Consider the following 23,300-nt stretch of genomic DNA (forward strand, 5'->3'; position numbering starts at 1 on the left):
GTGGTCCCGGGTTTAGACTATTAGAAGTGCTTTTTAAAAAAATCTATTTATTTATTTATTTTTAGGGAGGCAAGGGAGAGAGAAAGAGAGAGAGAGAGAGAGAAACATCAATGTGCAGTTGCTGGGGGCCGGGGCCTGCAACCCAGCCATGTGCCCTGACTGGGAATCGAGCCTGAGATGCTTTGGTTCGCAGCCCGCGCTCAATCCACTGAGCTACGCCAGCCAGGGCTTAGAAGTGCTTTTGATTTCTCTTTTAATGATATTAACTCTTACCTAATTTTAAAAACTTTTAAAAGCAGGACGTTTCCTGGATAATCTTCCAGGTTTTTAAAAAAATATTTGTTTGTTTGTTTGTTTTTAGAGAGAGGGGAAGGGAGGGAGAGAGGGAGAGAAACATCAGTGTGTGGTTGCCTCTGATGATGCCCCCACTGGGGGCCTGGCCCACAACCCAGGCATGTGCCCTGACTGGGAATCCAACCCGCGACCCTTTTGGTTCTCAGGCCAGCGCTCAATCCACTGAGCCACACCAGCCAGGGCCAAATAATCCTTTAAGACTTATTTTTAAAAACAAAACAAGGAAAAAACCCAACTTCTCCAAACAGCAGCATCCTTGCAGCAAATTCCCACACCTCAAACAGTTGAAAAAGCACCTTTCCCCATTACTCATATGTGCTAGGAACCGTGTTAAAGAATGTACCCAAACTGTCTCGACTTAACCCTCGCAAACACCTCGGTGGGTGTACACGTTAATCTAGCAGAGAAGAAATTTAGGCCGAAGTGGGTTCTCTGGTCTAAGACGACACTTGCCAGCAGGGGGCAGATTTGCCATTGAAACCCAGGCTAGCCCACACCGGAAACCAGGCGCCGAACTTCTGTGCCACCCGATCTCGAAGCGGGGTTCTCCCCAGCAGCTTCCGCCGCCTCTGGGAACTTGCTGGAGATGCACATGCTAAGGCCTCGCCACAGCCCTGCTGGCTCAGGGACTCGGAGGCTGCAGCCAGCTGTTAGGTGGCTCTGCTGGACCCTCAAGATTGAAAACTGCTGGGGGGAGGGAGGACAAGGGGACTAAATGGTAATGGAAAGAATATAATAAAGATTAAAATATTGAAATAAAAAAATAAATGCATATGTCCTTAAAACCAGAAAAAAACCCCAGAAACCTGACAACGGCGCCCCACTAGCCCACCTCCTGTCTCCTCCTGTGAGGTAGGGGAGCCCCCTCTCCTGCCGGCTTCAGCGACCACTGCCGGACCAAGGTGAGAGCCCGCGGAGACACTGCACCCGACCCTCCCAACTTCAGGGGACCTCACGCACCCACCGGCACCACCGCTAGACGCAGGACAAGGGTCTCGGGGGCCCCCTTCATCACTAGGGAATGGGGCGTCCCCATCCGCCGCTGGAGAGGTGCGTCTCCTGGAGAATCTGGGCTCAGAAGGAGGAGGAGGAGGAATGTGAGTCAGAGAGGGGAAGGCCTCAAGCCACAGGGGCTTCTATGCTAACAGGGGAAGACCTAGGGTTCAAAGGTTTAGGGAAGGGGTCCCAGGTAGTGGGGAGGTAGGAGCACCTGGGGTCAGGTGGAAAACCCCTAGGACAGTCCCTCCCGGGAGGTTTCCGCTTGTGCCCCCAGCGGAGTGTCCTGGAAACACAGCAGGTCGGTGACCTCCCTGCTCTTCCCGGCCGGGAGCCCGGTGGCCTCTTCTGCTGCTGGGCACCTGCTGCGCGGGGGCTTGGATGTCTGCTGGAGGTCCCGGTCGGGTCTGTGTTCCCTAAAGACGACCAAGACCCCGCCCTCCAGGAAGTCAAGGACGGGCCCAGATGGGGCCCCAAGGCCCGGTGAAGCCACGGAGGGACTGGGGCTCACAGAGGGGGGCAAGACCAGGGTGGCGGAGCCTGAGGGCGATGGTCCAGACTTCTTCCAAGCCAGACTTCAGCCGTTTGCTCGGGTCACGTCCCCCCACCCGTCACAGTGTCTGTCCCTCTGTGTTATCCTCACTCATTCCATTTCGCTTTCATGGGCGTCTCTCAGAAACATTCCTGCAGAGCCAGGCAGTTCCCTGTCCTTCCAGGGTCCTGCCTACCCCGCTGTCCCTGCACACACGTGTCCTCTAAGTCTTAACCTCCCTTTGACTCCTCAGTGATGAGTACACGCCGTCTGTTTCCCGCTCGCTGCCTTCTGGGCCCTTGGCAGTATCCCGTTTCCTGGTCTTCTTATAGCTGATTTGATGGGGCCATGGGACTAGTTCTGGCCAATGAGCAGAGTGATTTAAGTGACTTCCAGGCTGAATAGCTAATTGCCAGCTACCCTCCAAAACTCTGACAGAGTGATGTTTAAGAAGGTGGTTACTCTACCAGCATCAGTCCCTGGATGATACATAAGACCCCTCTTGTCTCTCTGTAGAGACCCGTGACAAACATGTAAGTAAGAGAGTAATAAACTTCTGTCGTGTCCAGGGCTGGCCCAGAAGTTCCATAGCATCCCCATCACTAGAGACGCATGCTTCCTCTGTCTTGCAGCTCCACCATCCGTATGTTGTGAGTTTTAGACTACAGATTACTTCAGGGCCCATTATGGTTGCTGGAGCTCCAGACATCACAGCTGTATTCCAGAAAGGAAGTAGGAGACAGAAGCTAAGAAGAGGGTAAAAATAGCCCTTGTCAGCTCTCTGTCCCTCTTTTAAACAATTTTCTCGTAACTCCCACTCAACAGCTCCTCAATAGCCTCCTCTATTTGGGAAATGTGGTCATTTAACTGGATACATGCTGTAAAAAGGGTCACCTAGAAAACAAGGAAACTAGGATCTGTGAGTGAGGAAAGAGGGAAAGAGGAGAATGGCTACTGGCTGGGTAGCCTGCAGTTTCTGTCACAGCTACCAACCGAAATCCTCTCCCGTCTCCTGCCTAGCAACCGGAATGATTGTTTACATTTTTTTTTAAGATGTTATGTATTCAGCCCTGGCTGGTGTAGCTCAGTGGATTGAGCGTGGGCTGCAAACCAAAGGTTCGGCAGTTTGATTCCCAGTCAGGGCACATGCCTGGGTTGCAGGGCAGGTCCCCAGTGGGGGCCACGTGAGAGGCAAACACACATTGATGTTTCTCTCTCTCTTTCTCCCTCCTTTTATTTATTTAAAAATAAATAAATAAAATCTTTATGTATTCATTTTTAGACAGAGGGGAAGAGAAGGAGAGAGGGAAAGAAATATCAGTGTGTGGTTGCCTCTCGAGCACCCCGTACTGGGGACTGGCCCACAACTCAGGCATGTGCCCTGACTGGGAATCGAACTGGCAACCCTTTGGTTTGCAGCCCATGGTCAATCCACTGAGCTACAGCAGTCAGGGCTGACTGTTTAAGTTTTAGGACAATGAATGATTTTCAAACATTCTAGCAGTGTAGCTGGTACTACAGTAAAAGATGAGTCTCCGCCCTGGCTGGGGTGGCTCGGCAGAGTGGTCTGGGGGGCTCAGGGGAGGGGGAGGCGAGCCGAGGTGGGCAAGGCCGGGCTGCAGGCTGAGTTAAACGTGGAATTCCTCCAGGGGCCTTGGGAGGGTTTTCGGCAGGGCAGGGGCGTGGCCGGTGTGATTTGCACGGGAGCTGGCTACGGGAACTGCACTTCGTGAGTCCTTTCTGCACTTCTCTGTTTATCTCGCGGTCTTGGGTCAGCTTTGGGAAGGTTCCTTTTTGTTCTCTGGCCATTTCAGTTAAACCAACAGCAGGGTGCAGAGCAGCAGGGCAAGGCTCAGCAAACCTCCAACATGTTTCTCTGTGACCTCGGGAACTGTCTCCCCCAAGAGGGACACTCCTGCCCCTGAATGGTGGACTCTAGTCCTTGGTATCCTGCCACTCGGCACCTCTGAGGCCTGCCGTCCACTGAGGGTGGGGGCGTCCTTCAAGGCTCTACAGAAAAACTGAACCGATAGATGTATGTCGAGCCCTGGCTGGGAGGCGGAGTCCGTGGGCGCGCCATCCCGTGCCCTGAAAGGCTGTGGGATCTGTCCCTGGTCAGGGCACACGCCCAGGTTGTGGGTGCAGCCCTGGCCAGGGTGTGGACGGGAGGCAACCGCTTGATGTTTCTCTCTCACAGCGATGTTTCTCTCTCTCCCTTCCTTTCTCTCTAAAATCAGTGAGAACATAACCTTGGGTGAGGATAAAAGAAGCAGATCTTCATCTAGAGCTGTATTTTATGTTCAGGAGCCGGTTTCCACGCCTGTGGGGGCTGGCAAATCTGAAACCTGCAGCGGAGGCTGGCAACGGTAGAAGTCCACAACGCTCGCGTCTTGAGACAGAGAAGTCCTGCTCTGGGAAGACCTCAGGGTTTGCTCCGAAAGCCTTCAGCTGATGGGAGAAGGCCCGCCCACGTGACGAGGGTGACGCGCTCCCGGCAGATGTGAACCACCTGCACCAAAGGCCTTCACGGCAACACTTACACTAGTGTTTGAATAAGGAACGGGCACTATAGCCTAGCCAGGTCGATGCATAACGCTATCACAGTAAAAGATAGAAAAAACAAAAGTTATTTTTCTAGGACCAACTTGTGAAGTCTTTGAGCTCACCCCGGCTCTTCTGCTCTGTTGATCCGGGCAACCCTGTGTGTGAGCCTCGGGGGCATGAACGCCCACTCGCTGTCCTTTACTGGAAGGCGGAGGCATTTGACTGAGGCTGAGCAGGCCTGAAATTGGGAAAGAATAAAGTTCCGGGCGCCCATTTCCCAACCTGAGCCTGGCTCGAGCCCAGCCCCCTCCCCTCCGACTCTCAGCCTGTGCTCAGTCGGCGGTGAGGGTCGCAGCCTAGGGGACCCGGCCTCACTGGGCAGGAGCTGCCTCTCCGCGCCGGCCCCCTTCATGAGGGGCCTCTGGGGGCCTGCCGTGTCCACTAACTTTATGTCTGGGCTGTGTAATCTTTGCCTTGCCTCAATCAGATACGTCAAGTTCACAGACAAAGGGTCTGACCTTTCCCACAGAGTCTGCTGAACTCTGCCCTCACAGCCCCGTGTAACCTCCTGCTTCTCCGTCTTGGTGGTTTGTGTGGTCAGATGAGGCCTAACCACAGGGACAGGCAAAATAAGCCCAAAGGGAAATGAGCGCGTCGGACACAACCTGACAGTAGGGGAAAGGGCAGCGACAGACCCGGGTTGTTCAACGGTCCCCACCACGTGTCCAGGCCTGAACGCGCGCTAGCCTGTGCGAGGGCCTCCCCAGGCGCGCCCCAGGCGTGCTGTGTGGACTGAGGCCCGCTCCGTGGTATTCTGGCCTTTGGTTCAAGCCTTCGCCCTGGACAGTTGGCCAGGGGGCACAGTCTGGTCCCTCACCCCCCAGGGGTTCCCTATTGACGGTGATCAGAATGAGCCCCATGCCCGGGGAGCTTGACCTCCCCCAATCCACGGGACACGGTTGCTTTAGTTTGGGTTCCCTTGAAAGCAAACCTTGAGACAAGAACTGGGTGAAGTTGTTTGTTTGAGATGTGATCCCAGAAAGCATGGGGTAGAGAAACGAGACAAGAGAGGAAAGAAAATACGGTTCTCTTAACCGGTGAGCTTCGGCCTTGGGAAACGGCTCCATCCCGCTGGGCCCTGGTGAGGGAATGGAACGTGCCTCAGAGTCGCCACCTAGGGGTGAGGACAACGTGGTGTGTTGGTGCCCTGCTCTCAAAAACAGTTTTATTATGATATTATTCACATGTCATACAGCTTACTCATTAAACATGGGTAATTCAGTGGTTTTTAGTGTGTTCCCAGATACGTGCAGGCATCACCTTGGTGAATTTCAGGTGTTCATCACCTCTAAAAAGGTCCCACGCCCTTTCGCTCTCACTCCCCTCCACCACCGCCCCACCTTAGCCTAAGCCACCACTAATCTACAGGTGACCCTTGAATAACGTGGGAGCTAGGGGGGCTGATCCCCCACAGTGGGAAATCTGAGTATAAGCTGCATCTGTCCCTCCGTATCCATGGGGGCTGGGTTCCAGGACCCCTGCAGACACCAAAACCCACAGGTTCTCGGGTCCCTTGGGTAGAACGGGAGAGAACAGCGCACATGTGCTCTCTGTGTCTGTGGGTTTGCCCGGGTTCTGGGTGGTTCCTAGGAATCGACTCCTGTTCTCTGTGACTGGCGTTTTCCCATCTTTCACTGTTCACGTCCATCAGGCAATTTCACGTATCTGCACTTCATTCCTTCTATTTTAGTGTGTGTGTGTGTGTGTGTGTGTTTTAAGAGGGAGGGGGAGGGAGGTAGAAAGAGGAGAGAGGAACATCGATGTGGGGGTGAAACACCGATCGGTTGCCCTTCACACGTGCCCCGATGGGGGACTGAACCTGCAACCCAGGCACGTGCCCTGCCCGAGAGCAGACCTGGCGACCTTTCAGCTTGTGGGACGACCCGGACCCAGCCGCACTGGCCAGGCTGCACTCCATGCCTTTCTGCGGCCCAGTAATGCTCCATCGTGTGAAGAGGCCGCATTCTGTTTCTCCATTCGTCCTCGGTGGGCGCTTGGACCGTTTCCACCTTTTGACTACCGTAAACATGCTGCCGTAAACATTTGCACACACGTTTTTGGGTGAACATGTGTTCATCTCTCTCAGGTATGCACCTTAGGTGTGTAATGGCTGGGTCAGAAGGTCACTCTCTGTTTAACCCTTGAGGAACCACTGAACCGTTTTCCAAAGCGGCTGCACCGCTTGACATTGCTACCAGGAATACATGAGACTCTTGGTTCGGTACTGCCACATGGCAAATGACTGCAAAACCTAGCCGCTTACAACAGGAAATCTGTATTACATCACACTGTTTTTTAAACCATTTTATGTTATTGATTTCAGAGTCAGGAATCCAGGACAGCTGAGCTGGGCGGTCCTGGCCCAGGGTCCTTCGTGAGGCTGTAGTCATCTGAACACCTGACTGCGGCCGGAGCAGCCACTTCTCAGGTGGAAGCCACCTGCCACGTGGGCCAGTCACGCACCCACTTCCGTCCCTCCGCAGAAGGGCCGCTTCTGGGGCGCTAGTCCTTGGCACTCTTGGCCTAAAGCAGAGCGCACTGAAGACTGTCGTGCTGAAGACTGCGCTCAGGCGGAGAGAGATTCAGGAAGCTGTCAGCCCGTGTGAGCCGTGCTTGCAGGCGCCCACAGGAAACACAGCCAGGCACCCGGCCTTGCCTGCCGCCCTGGGCCCAGCTGTCCCCCATCAGGCCTCCCGAGCCCCCTCCCGGGCCGAGAGCCCCCCCCCCCCAGCGTTTGTCCTGACATCAAGATCCGTGCCCCCCCTCCCCCTGCGGCGCAGGCCGTGCCCTGGGTCTCTTGCCCTAGTGCTGGGGTTGGGACTCAGCTCAGCTCTTATCTGCACCTCCCGGAGCCGGTCGCCGGCAGCTTCCGCAGACCTCTGCAGGCCCCGCTCTCTGCTCCCTCCGCGGACTTGTTTTGTGTGTTTTGTGACCACAAAAGCAATCAACATCGGTTTCTGAAAATACAAGCAACACAAAATTTGTACATATATTTATTTACTTAATCCCGCCCTGAGGAAATGTTTGCTGGCTTGCAGAGAGAGCGGAAGGGAGAGAGACGTGGGAGGGAAGCGTTGCTTAGCTGCCCCCTGTGCGCACCCCAGCCGGGCATCGGCGCTGCACCCGAGTCATGTGTCCTGACCGGGGAGCGGCCAGCTGCTTCTTGGTGTACGGGACGGTGTTCCCACTAACTGAGCCACCTGGTCAGGGCCCAAAATTTATTTATTAGAAAATGAAAGTCTTTAGAAGCGACCACCGTTGCCTGTTTGACACGCGTTATACAGTCATCTTCATACGTAAACCCACCCAGTAACCCGCGTGCCTGGGGAGCCAGCCCTCCCTGCTGCCGAATTCCTCACCGGCGTCTCTCGGCAACTTACCTTGCCTGATGCCTCCCCAGGACGGCTTGTGGGGTCAGCCTCCGCCTCTCCCATGCCTGCCCAGTGCCCCTTAGGGCGCATGTCCCATTGCTTATTTCGCTTATCCCCTAGTGATGGAGAGAGCCGGTTCCTTGGGGGCCCCTGTCTCCTCCCCTTGGCCTGGCTCTGACTTCAGTTGCAGCTGGTGGGGGCGGGGGGAGGGTCCCAACTCAGGCTCATGCTTTGCATCTTCTGCCCCGCGGAGGGAATTCTCTGAAGCACCGCAGCCCTCTAGAGCCTCACACAGACGTACCCCCGAAGTGCTGGGGCGCTAACAGCCCTGGAAGAAGCCAATCAGCAATCAGTAACTTGGTTCCTTTGGGCAGATGGTTCTGGGAGGCATGCAGGATGCTCCACTTGCAGGTGTTAAGACAAAAAATATATATAGGTTGCCTCCAATTTTCTGTTATTACCAAGAAGGCCGTAACTATATCGTTAAACTCACCTCTGTATTGGAGCTACTGGTTTCCATACATTTCCAGAGGGAAAGCCGCACTGTCAAAGGGGTGAAGTTCTCTGTGTTCGGAGCTGTTGTTACACTTGTGCTCCGGGGATGTGATTCCCATCCACCTGGCGGGTTAGGTGCCGTGAGAAGGGTGTGCGTGCTAGGGCCAGAGCAGCTTGGAGCGAGGCTTCAGAGCAGCTGGGGAGGGGTCTGCAAGGAGGGGTGGTGGTGTTGATTGGTAATGTACTGGAGGGGGGACCCAACAGGTAAATATGCTGAGAGTATAAGGCGCTTTTTCACTCTCGGCGGGGGATGGGAAGGAGTGAATGCTGTGGCGTTGGGTTGGAATTGGAGGTGCTGACGTCAGTTTTTACAGACGGGTACAAAGCAGACACCAACGTGTGGGTATAATAAATAGGTGTGTGTGCTTATATGCACAGTAGTTATGTTTGTACATACGTGTACGCCCATGGACTCCCCAGTTCTGCTCACCGAGCGGGCCCCGGGCGCAGGCAGCGGCACCCCGGTGGTCATGATCATACTTGGCACCCGGATCTTGGTCTCCGGACACCACTTTCCATGAAAAAGGAACCGGAGCTCCTTGGAAAGCAGCCGATTCCAGGCCGGTCCTGAGGAAATACACGGAGGCCTGGAACATCTTAGTGCGCAAGGAGACGCAGGCGTATCCGTGACGGGGAAGTACGGAAGGGATGCAGGAACTGGCTGGAAGGGGCTCCCACTGGCCTAACCGGGGATAATTTAAACATCAACATAAATAATGATAATGAATTCTTATCCATTTAAGAAAATAAGAACTCTCAAGTTCACGTGGATATAAATAAATAGTGAAGGAGGAATTTTTCCGTAAGCACAATGCCAACAAGCACATGAAGAAACGGCAGAGTGCAGTACCGCTGGGCACCCATCATGGTAATAACTAATTCCTCCAGGGGTCGTAAGTGGATGCTAAGATTACTGGGTAAGAGTGTGATGAGGAATGGGACATTTAGATCACCTCCAAGTACCTCCCACAAAATACATATTAATCCCCCCCGCCAAAAAGTAGTAAAGTCTCCAGGGGAGAAGCCTGGCAGGCACCTTCTCCACCAAGGGAACAAAGGTACCACCTTCAGTCCCGGGACAAACCGAAGCTGTGGGCTGCCTCCCAGGGTGCAGAGAAAAGAACACACCCCCTTTCTGTGGTCCTCCTGCCCCGAATCTGTCGTGAGGAAACACTAGACAAACCATAATAGAGAGAAATTCGGCAACACAATTGGGCTGCCCTGGCCATTGTGGCTCAGTTGGTCAGGAGGCGTTCCCACAAAGCGAAAGGTCACCATTGCGATTCCTGGTCAGGCACAGGCCCGGGTTGTGGGTTTGGTCCCCGGCCGGGGCATGCACAAGAGGCAACCAGTTGATGTTTCTATCCCTCCCTTACCCTTCTCATCCCCTCTCTCTAAAAATGAATAAATAAATATATTTTTAAGTGGTCTGCAATCTTAAATGTCAAGGTCACGAAAGTCAAGGGGAGCCCGAGGAGCTGTTCCAGACTGGGGCGGCTGGCGGAACTGGAAAGGGTCTGAGGGCTGGTGGGCAGCGGTGCCTCGCATTGCAGTCCCCGTGTTGATGGCGGCTCTGTGGACGAGAGGGAGGGTCCCCGCCTGCAGGAAAGACTAAAGTTCCTGGGAGCCTGGGCTTCAGGTCAGCAGCTTCCTCTCAAATGGTTCTCTCTTTTTTTTAATTTTTAAAAGATTTTATTTAGTTATTTTTAGAGAGGGAAGGAAGGGAGATAGAGAGGAACATCAATGTGCAGTTGCTGGGGGTTATGGCCTGCAACCCAGGCACGTGCCCTGACTGGGAATCGAACCTGTGACACTTTGGTTCCCAGCCCATGCTCAATCCACTGAGCTATGCCAGCCAGGGCTTCAAACGGTTCTCAAAAAAAGGGCTTCATCTAGTCTTACAGAATTTTTCTGGAACGTGTTTTGTCATTAAGCACTGGGAGCCCGTAAGAATTATCTCACGGTATCCTCACAGCAACAGGCGAGGGATGGTCACCCCCACCTGACAGGTGAGGGAAATGCGGCCCCGCGGGTCACATCGGGCCGAGGGGGCAGGTCGGGCCGAGGGGGACTCAGCCAGGGCTGCGCTGTCTGCGGCCACTCAGTGGGAGTGTGGTCCAGTGCAGTTGGTGGGTCAAGAGCAGGGCTTTGCAGGGGGAGTAGGTGTGACATGCGCTCCTTTCTCTGAGAAATGGGAGGACAGTGCCCTCCTGGGTGCGGGGGTGGTGGACTGAAACAGTCCTGAGGTCTAGTGAGTGCCCACATGCCCACTCTGTTGGGGGTGGGGTACTGCCCCCACATAGGGGCCACACAGGGAACATGGTCAGGGCCCAGGCTCCCGGCACGAGGTCTCAGCCAAGGGCACCTATGCTCAGCCTGGGCCAAGCGTGGGGACCGTGGGGTAGAAGGCCAGGTGCCTGGTGGCCAAGATCGGGGATGCAAGTGAGCTGCGTGCGGCCCCTCCCTCCTCATACTGGGCCTGGGGGTCCCAGGTGCATGGTAGGGGTGACGCAGTGGAGAGTATGACAATCGGGGTGACAAAATGGCAGCCAAATGGACGGGGCCTTGGGTGGATGGGGTGGGTGACCGGCTGGAGGTGGCAAGGACAACTTCCGTGTCCAAGTTTTTCGAGCCACCCTTGTAAGGCTGCCGGCCCTACTGATGATCTGAAAAAGGGCTTGACCAGAGAGAGGTCACCGGAATGAAACAAGGAACTGCCTTTTAAAATGATGAAAATATGCACCTACACACACATATATTATAGAAGGAACAACTGTTGACGGTTGAAAAAAATGGTTTTAGCTGAAAACAAAAAGAATATACCTCCCCTCTTCCCACCCTACTCCACACTGAGAGATGACCGCTGTCTCGTTCAGAATCCAATGCCCAAAGAGGTGCCACCGCCCCTGGGCGGGGCCTCGGCCTGGGCGGGGCCTCGGCGTGAGCAAGGACCCCGGGCCGGGCCGGCGGCTGCCCCAGCCCCCGCTGGCTCCGCTCTCACCAGCGCCGGGAGGAAGTTACACGTCCCCATTCTGCAGACCAGGAAGCTGAGGTTGGCGAGAGGCAGGGGCTTGCTCGGGTCACACTGCCTGTCCTCGCCAGCTTCTAGCTCTTGCTGGGGCTGCTGTCCCTCAGCGCAGAGGCCTTTGCGCCCATGCCTGCTCAGAAGGGGCTCTGCTCAGGGAAAGAGCTGGCCTTTCGCAGGGTGGGGGCTGGGGTCCTCCTGGGAGCTTGGGGCCCTGCGAGGTTGGGGTCAGCCCGACAGTGCGGTCCTGCCCTAGTAAAAGTTCCGCCCACTCATCCCAACCTTGTTTATAGGGCCTCCACCCGGACAGACTTGAGAGCTTTCTAGGGACCTGAGTGTCCAGAAGGCGCGACCCCAGGGGGAGACCCCCGGGGGCAGGGGAGGGGGAGACCAGGACTGCCGGCATCTATGTACAGACAGGCCTGGCCACCCGGCCTCTTCGTCCTCTCTCGGTCCCTCGCTCTGCACCTCCCGCCTCCCAGGGGAAAGAGGGAAACCTCTGGGTTATTTTCTCATTGCCCTGAGGAAAAATATTAACAATCCCTTCCTGTTGTTCGGAAATTACCAAATTTATGAGACGCGCACCACTTCTTGTTTATTTGAAAACTAGTCATCAAGTGCTGGCCCAGTGCATTCTGGGCGATCCATCCCTGAGTTGGCTCAATCCTTAGAATGAAGGTCAGGAAGCAGGTTTGTTGTCATCTCCATGCCACGGAGGGGGAAACTGAGGCACAGGACATCTGAGCACGGTGTCTCCCAAGAACAAAAATAACGAAACTTCTGTCTCTGCAAAGTCATCTCCGCTGCAGCCGCCCGCTGTGATCCCTTGGAGGACACTGAGCCCCAGCTAGGGAGCTCTTGAATTTTTACCCCAAGTTCCTGAGCAAACTGGGTACCAAACCGCTTCCTGGGGAAAAGCTCAGGAGTCAGCAGGGTGCGGAGGGGCTGTGGGGCTAGTCCAGAATGCTTTAGGGCCTGCGGGGCACCCCACCCAGCTCCCGGGGGTCCCAGCGGCCCTCCCTGGGCCAGTTTGCCATTGTGTGGAGTTGGCCCTTAGCTGTGTCAATGCCCACCGGCCAAGCTCAGTAGATTGAGGTATACTCCCAGAAAACCTGAGATGCATTCACGCCATGCCTCAGCGCTGGGAGTGTCCCCCCATGGGCATGGCCCTGGGGAGGCCATCTCGGGGCAGAGTAGGGAGACAGCAAGGTGTCATTGGCACCTCCCGTGCTGCCGAGGTGATCTTGGGCTCAGGCTCAGAGGCCAGGGCACCCGGGGGCCTCTGGATGGTGCTGTGGCCGTGCATGGCCACTGGGCCTCACCTTTTGGGGGCTGCCCTTTAGCTGGACATGGTCTTTGGTGGCTGCAAATGCCCTGAGTGATGCAGCCAGCCGTGGGAATTCCTGACCAGTGGGAGCCTGCCTTTGGGAGGCAGCAAAGGGGGCCTCCTCCGTTATTTCCCCGGCTCTGAGCACCTCCAAAGGGGCCACAGTGGGCTTCAGGCCGCTCAGAGTCTGTGCAGAGTCGAGTGTGTGAGTGTGTGAGTGCGTGAGTGTGTGTGTCCCAGTGATGGAAGCAGGGGTCGAAAACGCTAGTCGCGTGCTACGTGCTGTCTGCCGTCGGTGACCACACGTGTCCCAGCGATGCCTCTGCTTGTCATTGCTCTTCTGATGTGATAGCAGCCGTGGTCTCGGAGGGTCCACTGGGTTCCCGCATCTGGGGCTCAGGAGTTAACTCTCTGGGAAAGCTCAGAGTCCTTTCACCCAAGGACTTGGAGACCATCTGCCCCTGAACTGCCTTCAACCTCCCTGTGCCTCGAGCTGTGTTTATATGTGGAGTTCCTGGGAAGGCGGGCCGGACGGAGGCTTTGAGAGGGTCTGATTCCCAGTTCCCAGGGCCAGACCCATGGGGAGCGGGGAGGGGCACGCAAAGTCTGGGGGGAGAAGGTCTTGCTTCCAGTTGTCACTAAACGGAGATAATCCCACCCAGCTTTGTTGAGTGGGCACCATGTTCCAGCCCTGTGCCCAATCCTCGCTCACTGCACGCCTACAGCGGTGGTAACAGTGGCCAGTGGGCACCTCCTACGGGGAGGGGAACTGAGGCACAGAGGGGCTCAGTCTCTTCCCGTGCACACAGCTCACCAGCAGCTTTTCTCAGTCCTGCACTTCGTACTGGGCCCCTCTCCAGGCTTCTCAAAGTGTGTTCTGGGGCCTGGGGCTCTCGGGCAGGTGTTTGTCCGAACGGAGGACTTCTGGACCACACACAGGGACTAAGCGAATCAGACTCAAGAGCCAGCATTTTTGCTGAGGCGGTCCACGTTTCTAGGCCCCCTTGCAAGTTCCTGGTGAAACAACTCCCAGCTAAGGAGCTGGAAGGAGGACCGGGCAGAGCAGGGAAGGTGCTCCCTGCTGTGTTTACAGTGTACAGCTGTGGGGAGCAGGAGGGGGCCCGGGGGGGGGGGGTCCCCAGCACCTGTGGCTCTTCCCTGCCATCGCTGCCAACCTCCCTCCTTGTGGCCATCCTATGATCAGGTGATGGGCAGGGGGGCATCTGAGTGGAAAAGAGAGAGGGTGTTGGGGGTGAGAGGTTTAGTAAGGCGGACCAGGAAGGCACGTGGGGCCAGGAGGTCCAACATCGGGTTAGACCTGTGTTCTTTTCCGGAAGGAAAGCCCTGCAGAAGGTTCCAGCAGAGGAGGCGCATGTCGAAGGTTCAGGCGGACTGGGCTGTGGGAGCAGGGCTGGGGGGAGAAGGCGGCTCCTGGCAGGGCCGAGGGCCAGGACTCAGGGGCTGGAGGACGCCGAGGGAGGGGGAAGAGAGAGGATGAGACCCTTGGGGGCTCATGAACGTGGAGGGGCTGGCGGGATGTGCTGGGAGGTGCGTCGGAAACGTGGGGCAGGAGGAGGTGGGCTGGAGGGGCGCCATAACACGGGTTTTTGGTGAAAGGAGGCAGGCTGCAGGGCGGGCACAGCGTCTGGGACCCAGCTCCCTCGGGCTCCTCCCTGGGGCCGGTCTCTCGTCTGTGAAATGGGCTGTCGTGAGGGTTCCGGGAGAGGAAGGTGCTCCCGGGGACCCACCCGCTGGCTGCGGTTCGGGTGGGCGCGGGGATCGCCCCACCCGAGCGTGTCGGTTCAGCGACGGGGCAGGCGGGCGGCGGGGGCGGGCCTGCCCCCTGGCGGCGGTCCCAGATGGGGCGCCCGGGCCACCGACGGGCGGGGCGACCCGGCGGGCTGCGGGCGGACCAGACGCCGGCAGTGGGCCAGTCCAGCCTGACCGCGCCTGGCGCTGCCTCTGTCCATCGGGGGTGCTCCCGGCCCCTGGATCTCGCGGGCCGCAGACGGCATGGTAGGTGAGCGGGACGCGGGCGTGGGCAAGGGCGCGACGGCCGGGGCGCGCGGCGGGCGGGGGCTTGGGCGAGACGCGGCGGGAGGAGCAGCGCGCGGGCTGCATCTTCCCAGGGCGGCGGAGGTCGGAGGCTCCGTTGGGGCGCCCCCATCTCCGGAGACTCCCAGCCTCCCAGGTTATTCGTCTTACTGCCGGCCACCAGGCCCTTCCCCGTGGTGTAGGGAGCTTCTCTTGACCCCCGGTCTGCGCTGCACGGTCCCAGCTCATCCCCGGGGCTGCTGCCTTTCGCTCCCGCACCAGCAGGGTAGGGGGAGCAGATGGGGTGCGGCCAGACGCAAGGTTTGAGTGAATGAAAATGCAGCTTGATCCCACCATGGGGGATTAGGTGTGGGAGGGGCCAGGAGGCTGAGGTGGGGGGCGCTTCTGGGTGAAGGCTTTGGAGAGGAAGATACTCAGCACTAAGAATGCTGGGGGTGGGGGTGGGGGTGGGGGGGACCCTGTGACCCAGTTCACTATATCTCTGTAATAAAAAAGGAGAAGCAGGATGCTTGGGTCTGAGAGAGCAAAGGACCTAGGAACGGAGGCTGAAAGGTGGGTGCCCGGGTATGTGGGCAACCCGAGGCCCCAAGCCCCTGACTGAGGAGAGGAAATAGGGCTGAAGGAACAGGGGGAAGATCCGGGAGGGGAGCCTGAAAGTCTGGCTGCTCGAGGAGGGGGTGATGGGGGCGGTGGGCTTGGGGAACAGGCTCAGGAGCACAGTCTGGGCCGCCACCCCCTCTCCCCTGGGCTGCCCTTCCCCCGCCACGTGGGGAGTGAGGGTCACGTAACTCTCTGCACCGGAACTGGGCACCCAAAACACACCCACGGGCTCCTGAGAACTTTATGTGAAGTCTCTCATTTAACCCTCCCAGAAACTCTAAGGTAGGCTCTGTTTGACACCCCCATTTCACAGACGAGGAGACTGAGGCACGGGAAGGGGAGGGGGCACAGCCAGAGCCGGCGGAGCTGGCATTTGATCCCAGGCTAGGCTGTGTAGCACACGGCCTCGGCTCTTAGTCCCGGCAGGCATCCGGGCATCTGGTGGGCCTGGGCCGGCAGAGCTGGGCAGCCCCGGACAGGGAGGGAGAGGGGAAGGAAACCCAGCACCCGCAGCGTTGAAGACACCAGGTGTTTCCACCCCTAACGAGCAGTTCAGGTGATGGGAAACAGAAACCAGAGCCAACTTTGGGGTCAGTGTGACAGGATTTAGCCCTCGGTCCCCTCGGGGACTCAGACGTGTTGACAACCTGGCCCTTCTGTGTGTCGGGCAGGCCCCGTGTTAACGTTTTTCATGGGTTAAGTGCCCTCGGTCCTTGTAATGAGGAGACAGCTGCAGAGAGGTTACCAGGCAAATGGTCTCACCCAGCCTGGGAGTGGGGAGGCTGGATTTGAACCCAGGCAGTGGCTTCCAGAGTCCTTGTCCTTAAAGACGACACGATACTGCACACTGTGTCCATTTCCCTGATGCCCAAACGGAGCCCCTGTCCCAGCGCCTGTGGCTTGAAAAGGCAGAGCTCCCGGGGGCTCCTGAGGGCAAAGCCCCGGCCCCAGAGGGGTCATCATTTAGTCAAGGGGTCTCATAGCTCGTGACGCTTAAATTTGAAGTCCCCTTCTTATCATTAAACTTTTTTAATGAAGAACAGATTTTAAAAAAAAATTTTTTTTAAGATTTTATTTATTTATTTTTAGAGAGGGAAGGGAGGGAGAAAGAGAGAGACACACACACACACACACATCAATGTGTGGTTGCTGGGGGCCATGGCCTGCAACCCAGGCATGTGCCCTGGCTGGGAATCGAACCTGCAATGCTTTGGTTCGAAGCCCGTGCTCAATCCACTGAGCTACGCCAGCCAGGGCTAATTTTTTTTTTTTATCTATCGACTTTTTTAGAGAGAGAGAAAGGGGCAGAGAGCGAGAGAGAAATGTGGATTTGTCGTCCCACCCATTCTCGCATTCACTGACGCTTGCGTGTGCCCTGACCCGGCCCTGAACCGGCCACCTTGGTGCATCGGGAAGGCGCTCCCACCAACTGACCTACCAGGCCAGGGCCACATGTTATCATTTTTAAGATGTACATTTTTACATCTCTGAAGTTGTAATGCATCTGACAATGGATGGCAGCGTTTTTTCTTTCCCAGTAGTACGTAAAAGTAATGGCGCCTTTGGCGTGATTTGGTGGATGAAGACAGAGCCAGGGTTCTCTGCGTGACTTTTCCGGGTGTCTCTGTCTTCTGTCCCACAGGTTTCTTTCTGCCCCAATTGTTCCATCTTCCCTGGAGACATGTCCCCCAGGAATATAAGCAGCCCAGTGTCCTGCAACGACAGTAGGGCCTGGGAGTTCTTTGACCCCAAGGACTTGAATTTGACTGACAAGGAGCTGAGACTCAAGTACCTGGGGCCCCAGCAGACGGAGCTGTTCGTGCCCATCTGTGTCACCTACCTGGTGATTTTCGTGGTGGGCACCCTGGGCAACGGGCTGACCTGCACGGTCATCCTGCGCCACAAGGCCATGCGCACGCCCACCAACTACTACCTCTTCAGCCTCGCCGTGTCGGACCTGCTGGTGCTGCTGGTGGGCCTGCCCCTGGAGCTCTACGAGATGTGGTGTAACTACCCCTTCCTGCTGGGTGCTGGCGGCTGCTACTTCCGCACGCTGCTCTTCGAGACCGTCTGCCTGGCCTCCGTGCTCAATGTCACCGCCCTGAGCGTGGAGCGCTACGTGGCCGTGGTGCACCCACTGCAGGTCCGGTCCACGATGACTCGGACCCACGTGCGCCGCGTGCTCGGGGCCATCTGGGGCCTTGCCGTGCTCTTCTCCCTGCCCAACACCAGCCTGCACGGCATCCAGCAGCTGGTGGTGCCCTGCCGGGGCACGGTGCCCGGCTCGGCTATGTGCATGCTGGTCCGCCCAAAGACCCTCTACAACCTGGTCATCCAGATCACCACTCTGTTCTTCTTCTGCCTGCCCATGGCCATCATCAGCGTGCTCTACCTGCTCATCGGGCTGCGGCTGCGGCGTGAGAAGCTGCTGCTGCTCAGGCAGAGGGCCCAGGGCAGGGCCAGGGCCAGGGACAGCCGCAAGCTCCAGTCACCACAGGACAGGAGTCGGACACAGGTGACCAAGATGCTGTGTAAGTGTTGCTCCTGGGAAGAGGGGCTGAGCCAGGCCCAGGGCATGAAGGTGGGGCTTCCGGGGCCCAGGGGCAGGGGCTGTGTCTGGGTTTATGAGTGTGAGGCTTAGAATCACACGCCCCACTGTGGCGTGTGTGTGCGTGTGTGCGCGTGTGCATGCGTGCGTGGGTACTCTTTTGGATTACCATTCTAGAAACTCGCACCAAAGGTAGTCATGGCTCACGGAAGGATGGGCTGCATGATTTGCAAGGCAGAGTGCGGAATGAAAATTCAGATTCCCAGTTCAAAAATTATTAAGAATGTCAAGTGAGCAAGCTCGGGGCCCTGTGCTCGTGCGTGGGTGGCGCACCCCTAACACCAGCCCTGGCCATGGGACCAGAGCACAGACGGGGCAGGGCACCTCGCTGGGCTCCAGGATGGTGGAGCTGTCCGTGGCATCTGGACCCCCCAGAGCTCTCATCTTGGCTCCCAAAGATGTCTTGGCTCTGTCCTTCCCTCCATCAGCCTGGGAGGCAAGGTCACAGGCACAGAGAGGAAAGGATTCTCAGGGGCGGGGATAGGTCCTGGCCCACCCCCAGGCCAGAGTGACGGGATGCTGAGGTGACTAGACCCGCAGAGCCACACAGTGGGACGTGGGGGCAGCTGGGGAGACAAGACGACGAATTCCTTCCCTCTATGTCTGCAGTCCCTTGGGGACCACAGGAGTGACCGTGGTCTAAAAGAGAATTGTCACGAGGCGTGTCTGTGACGGTTGGTGTGCAGAGCGTCGGGGGAACCAGGGCGGGACTGTGGGTGGGGGCCGGCCAGGGCCTGCCCTGCTGGGGTGAGGCTCTGGGTCTCACTGTGGCCGAGACCTGGCTCTTTGTCAGAAACAGTGGCCCTGGGGAAGCAAGGCAAACGGGTACCAAACCAGTCATTGATTCCCGCCCGGTTTCACCCTACCCCAGCAGGGCCCGGAGCAGGTGGGTGGGTGGGGTGGGCCTGGGCCAGACGGGGCTGGTGAGGCCTTTACAGGCCAGCTCACTGGGGACCGCCCCATTCCCAGAGAGAGGCCCACCCTCCTGACTGCCCCGGAAGAGGGTCCCAGAGTGTGGTGTCACTTGTCATCCCCTGGAGCTCCTTGCCTGCCCTCCAGCTCTGCACCGTGAAACCTGCACCACAGACCAGCTGGCCCTGCCCACCCCGCCCCTGCCTCGGACGCCCCGGACCACAGGGTCCAAGTCTGCTCAGCTGGGCGGCTCTCGCCCTGGGCGGGGGCGGGGGGGGGTCCTTAAAGCCACCTTGCCTGCTGGCTTGGGGCCCTGGCTTTCTTCTCTCCCTCCTTCCCTCCCTCTACTCCCCCACCTTCCCTTTCTGAAGGCCTACTGTGCACCAGGCTGTGTGCTGGGGACACTGAAGTCTGGGGTTACGAGGAAACCGTGCCGGGGTGAGGCGGGAAAGACACTGCAGGGGAGATAGTCAGCTGAGCAAGCACAAGAGATAAGAGACAAAAATCGAGGCAGAGCCGGTGACAGAGACCCCAGAAGGTCATGGCTGGTTAAGACAAGGGCTGGAAGGAGGCCGGGGAAGCGAGTGTGGGGCTCGGCCAGCCTCTCGTGTCTGTGGCTGGGGGGTGGGCTCCCGAGAAGTGGGCAGCGGGTGCAGGGCAGGGTGAGCGTTCGGCTGGGCCTGGGACAGCCGGAGGCCGGGGCTGGGAGGGCTGCTGGGGCCGGGCAGGCGAGGTGGGCTGCGTGTGTGTGTGTCTTGCTCTCTGGCTCTCTGACCTCCCCACCGCTGCTGTAGAACGGGCCCGTTCTCCCGCTTCCCTCGGCTCACGCGTCAGCGGGCATGGTCCCTGTGGGGGCGCCCAGAGTGGGCGTCAGCCGCACGGTCTGCGTCACGCTGGGGCTCGGTGCCCACAGCTGAGAGTCACCCAGTTTTCCAAGTTCCGTGGCGAGGCAGTCGGGCTGGGCTGGCTTGGCTCCGGTGTCCGCACCCGGTCCAGTCGGCTGTGGGCGGGGCAGGGGGCACACACCCACTGCCCAGTCCGGGACAGTGGCGAGAGCAGCATCTCCCAACGGGAGTGCGGCCAGGGCAGGCAAACTTCCAGAAGCTTCCAGATGGACAGCGGGCACCGGGGTGCCCATGGAGTGGGAGAGGAGGCGAGGAGGGGCGGGGAAGGCCACAGAGGGGGCTCCGGCGGGCACCCAGCCTCCTTTCTCCGCCCCCACAGTCGTGCTGGTCCTGGTGTTCGGCGTCTGCTGGGCCCTGTTCCACATCGACCGCCTCATGTGGAGCTTCGTGTCCGAGTGGACCGACGGCCTGCACCTGGCCTTCAAGTACGTGCACGTCGTCTCCGGCGTCTTCTTCTACCTCGGCTCGGCCGCCAACCCCGTGCTCTACAGCCTCATGTCCACCCGCTTCCAGGACACCTTCTGGGAAGCCCTGTGCTTGGGGGCCTGGTGCCGCCGCCGCAGACTCCGCGGCAGCTCCCACAGCCTCAGTGGGGTGAGCACGGCCAGCACCCTGTGACGTGGGCTTCCTGCGTGCGCAGCAGGCCCCCGCTCTGGCGGAGAACTGTGGCCCTGGGGGGCAGCGAGGGACGGACCCCCTCCGTAGAGCAGCCTCAAAGCAGCTTCGCCTGGAGGAGCCGGGGGGGCCGTGTGCCGCTTTGAGAGCCACGCCTGCCCTCCTCTGCAGGGATGTCTTCATGTCCGTCCCCCTGTGTGCCCCGTCCCCCCTGCAGCCACCTCAGTGACTGCCGCCTCCCCCACGTACCAGGAGCTCTGCCCTGCAGACCCCCAGGGAAAGGCCTCCCCTGCAGGACCACCGCAGTGCGTCCACTGGCACCGCAAGGCTTCATCCGGGACACCTGCACTCCCGCCACCGGTTTCTGAAACCTTTTCCCCCCAGGGCCCTGCCTCTCCTTTGCATTTGTCGTCCCTGTCTAGCCTCCGGCCTCCACCTGGGACCCTTCTCTTCCCTGACCCCTCCCTGGTAGCGCTGCTGGGTGGCAGGGCTGCCCGCGGTCTAGGGCACCAGGTCCCAGTCTCAACCCTGTCGCCACCTTGCTGCGGGGCATCAAGCAAATCGCTTCCCCTTTCCAGGCCTCGGTCCCTTCTGCAAAAAAATGGAAGGGGCCCCAACATTCTGAGCGCCACGCTTTGATACTGTAGCTGTGTTTTCTGTGCCTTGTGCCTAAGTCACTGCTGTAACAAAGCCGACGGATACCCTCGGATTAGCAAGGCGGAAATCACTCTCTGCATCCTCACCCAGCCCCCACCCAGTCCAGTCCCGTCCCTCCCGGACCTCCTCCCCGTGCCCGCTTCTGGGGACTGGGTGCACAGCAATGTGAATACACTCAAACAATATTAAACTGCACGCTTAAATGGTTAAGATGGTAAATTTTGTTGTGTATATAACCACATTTTTAAAAATATTTTATTTATTTATTTATTTATTTATTTATTGAGAAGGAGAGGAGAAAGAGAGGGAGAGAAATATCAATGTGTGGTTGCCCCTCACATGTCCCCATCTGGGGACCTGGCCCACAACCCAGGCATGTGCCCTGACTGGGAATCGAACTGGCAACCCTTTGGTTCACAGGCCCTCACTCGATCCACTGAGCTACACCAGCCAGGGCTATAACCACCATTTTTTTACAAGAAAGAATTAAATCTAAGGGAAAAGAAATAAGAAACCACCCATAACTTTACTCTGCAGAGGTCACCACTGTATATGAGACGGGGCGGGGGGCTTCTCTGGAGAAAGAAGCATGAGCCGAGGCTGTGCAGAGCTGTGAGCGCTCGGTGTCACCTCTGAAATGACCTCCCAGGGAGCCCTGGGCTGGCGTGTGGGGCGTGGCCACTTCAGGCTGGAGCCTGCAATTCTTCCCAAAGGCCAACTGTGGGCTCCTGGAGGCCTCTTGCTTTTTTTTTTTTTTAAGATTTTATTTATTTATTTTTAGAGAGGGAAGGGAGAGAGATAGAGAGAGAGAGAGAGAAACATCAATGTGCAGTTGCTGGGGGTCATGGCCTGCAACCCAGGCACGTACCCTGGCTGGGAATCGAACCTGCGACACTTTGGTTTGCAGCCCACGCTCAGTTCACTGAGCTACGTCAGCCAGGGCTAGCTTTTTTTTTTTTAATTAAAAAAAATATATACTTGTTGCCTTTAGAGAGAGAGGAAGGGGGGAGAGAGAGGGAGAAAGAAACAGCAATTCGTTGCCTTCCACATGTGCCCTGACTGGGGATTGAACCTGCAACCCAGGTATGTGCCCTAATCAGGAATGGAACCCCCAGCCTTTTGGTGCACAGGATGACACTCCAACCAACTGAGCCACGCTGGGCAGGGCCTACAAGCCTCTTCAGTGACAGAGATGACTCAAGCTCCCAAGGAACTTTGGTCAGCGTGTGAAGACCTACTGCGGGCAGAGAGGTGCTGGGTAGACTGGGGAAAGGGAGGGACGTGGGGTATCCGCAGGCACGTGTTCCTGGTGTAAACTCGGTGCGTTCCCTTCAGTGTCTCCGCAGCTTGTCAGCAGATGGGTCACACCTGTCACAGGTCACAGGTCACCCTGGAAAGTGGAAATAGCAGCTCTGGGCTCAGCCCCTGAGAAACGTGGATGGAGGTGGAAAGGGCAGCCAGCCAGACCCTACTCTCTCTGGGAGGCACTGACTCTGGTAGCCTGCTCAGGGCGGGGGCAGCCTTCCCAGGCCCCCAGAGCTGGCTCCTGTCACCCACACCCCTCCTCCTCCCATTGTCAGGGCTTGGGGTCCTCTCTACTTCCTGTTTGCTCCACTCCTGCCATTAACCTGGGTGCCATCCAAGCCCACACAGATGGCCGAGTGCTCTGGTATCAGCTCCTGATCTTTCCTGCCACTGTGAGGCCTCTCTGTCACCCTGTCTTCTTGGCCCCTCGGCCACATCCTCACTGCCGGGAACTACAGGCGTGCTTTCCTTTCGGACAGGGTGGACTCTAGCCCAGAAGTGCCTCCTTCCTGCCCTGACTCTGTTGCCCCCTTGACTGATGTATTCTTCAACCCCCTCCGGCCTTCCCGGTCCTCCGCTGCTCTGCTTTCTCCTAACCTATCCGCTTCCTCTGACCTTCACCTCCCTTCTGATGGGTCCTTGGGCCCACCGTCAACACGCACAACCCTCTCTGCCAGTATGTCTGAGGTGAACATACTAGAATCACCCTTTCCTTCTCAGAAAACAGGGTTATTTTCTTTGGACATTCAAAGCCCAAGATGGATCTTATGCACAAACAAAGCTGCGTGTGCCCACCCCTCCTTCTGTTGAGTGTCTGCCCGGGAAACGTCACGTGCACAGCACTCCACACCTGTTCTTGCTTCGTCAGGTGGTGTTTGC

General features: G+C 57.7%; 1 protein-coding gene across 1 annotated transcript in view; it reads left to right on the forward strand.

The window, feature by feature from the left end:
• The window catches only part of NMUR1 (neuromedin U receptor 1), a 30,360-nt gene extending 9,441 nt beyond the window's left edge, over window positions 1-20,919 (forward strand). Inside the window, 3 exon segments of the mRNA XM_028508373.2 lie at window positions 17,062-17,950; window positions 20,164-20,455; window positions 20,457-20,919. Coding sequence (XP_028364174.2) covers window positions 17,101-17,950; window positions 20,164-20,455; window positions 20,457-20,688 — 1,374 coding nt within the window. The 5' untranslated portion in view covers window positions 17,062-17,100 and the 3' untranslated portion in view covers window positions 20,689-20,919.
• The last annotated feature ends 2,381 nt before the right edge of the window (window positions 20,920-23,300 follow it).

This window comes from Phyllostomus discolor, chromosome 4 (assembly GCF_004126475.2).
Source record: "Phyllostomus discolor isolate MPI-MPIP mPhyDis1 chromosome 4, mPhyDis1.pri.v3, whole genome shotgun sequence".
Classification (NCBI taxonomy): domain Eukaryota; kingdom Metazoa; phylum Chordata; class Mammalia; order Chiroptera; family Phyllostomidae; genus Phyllostomus; species Phyllostomus discolor.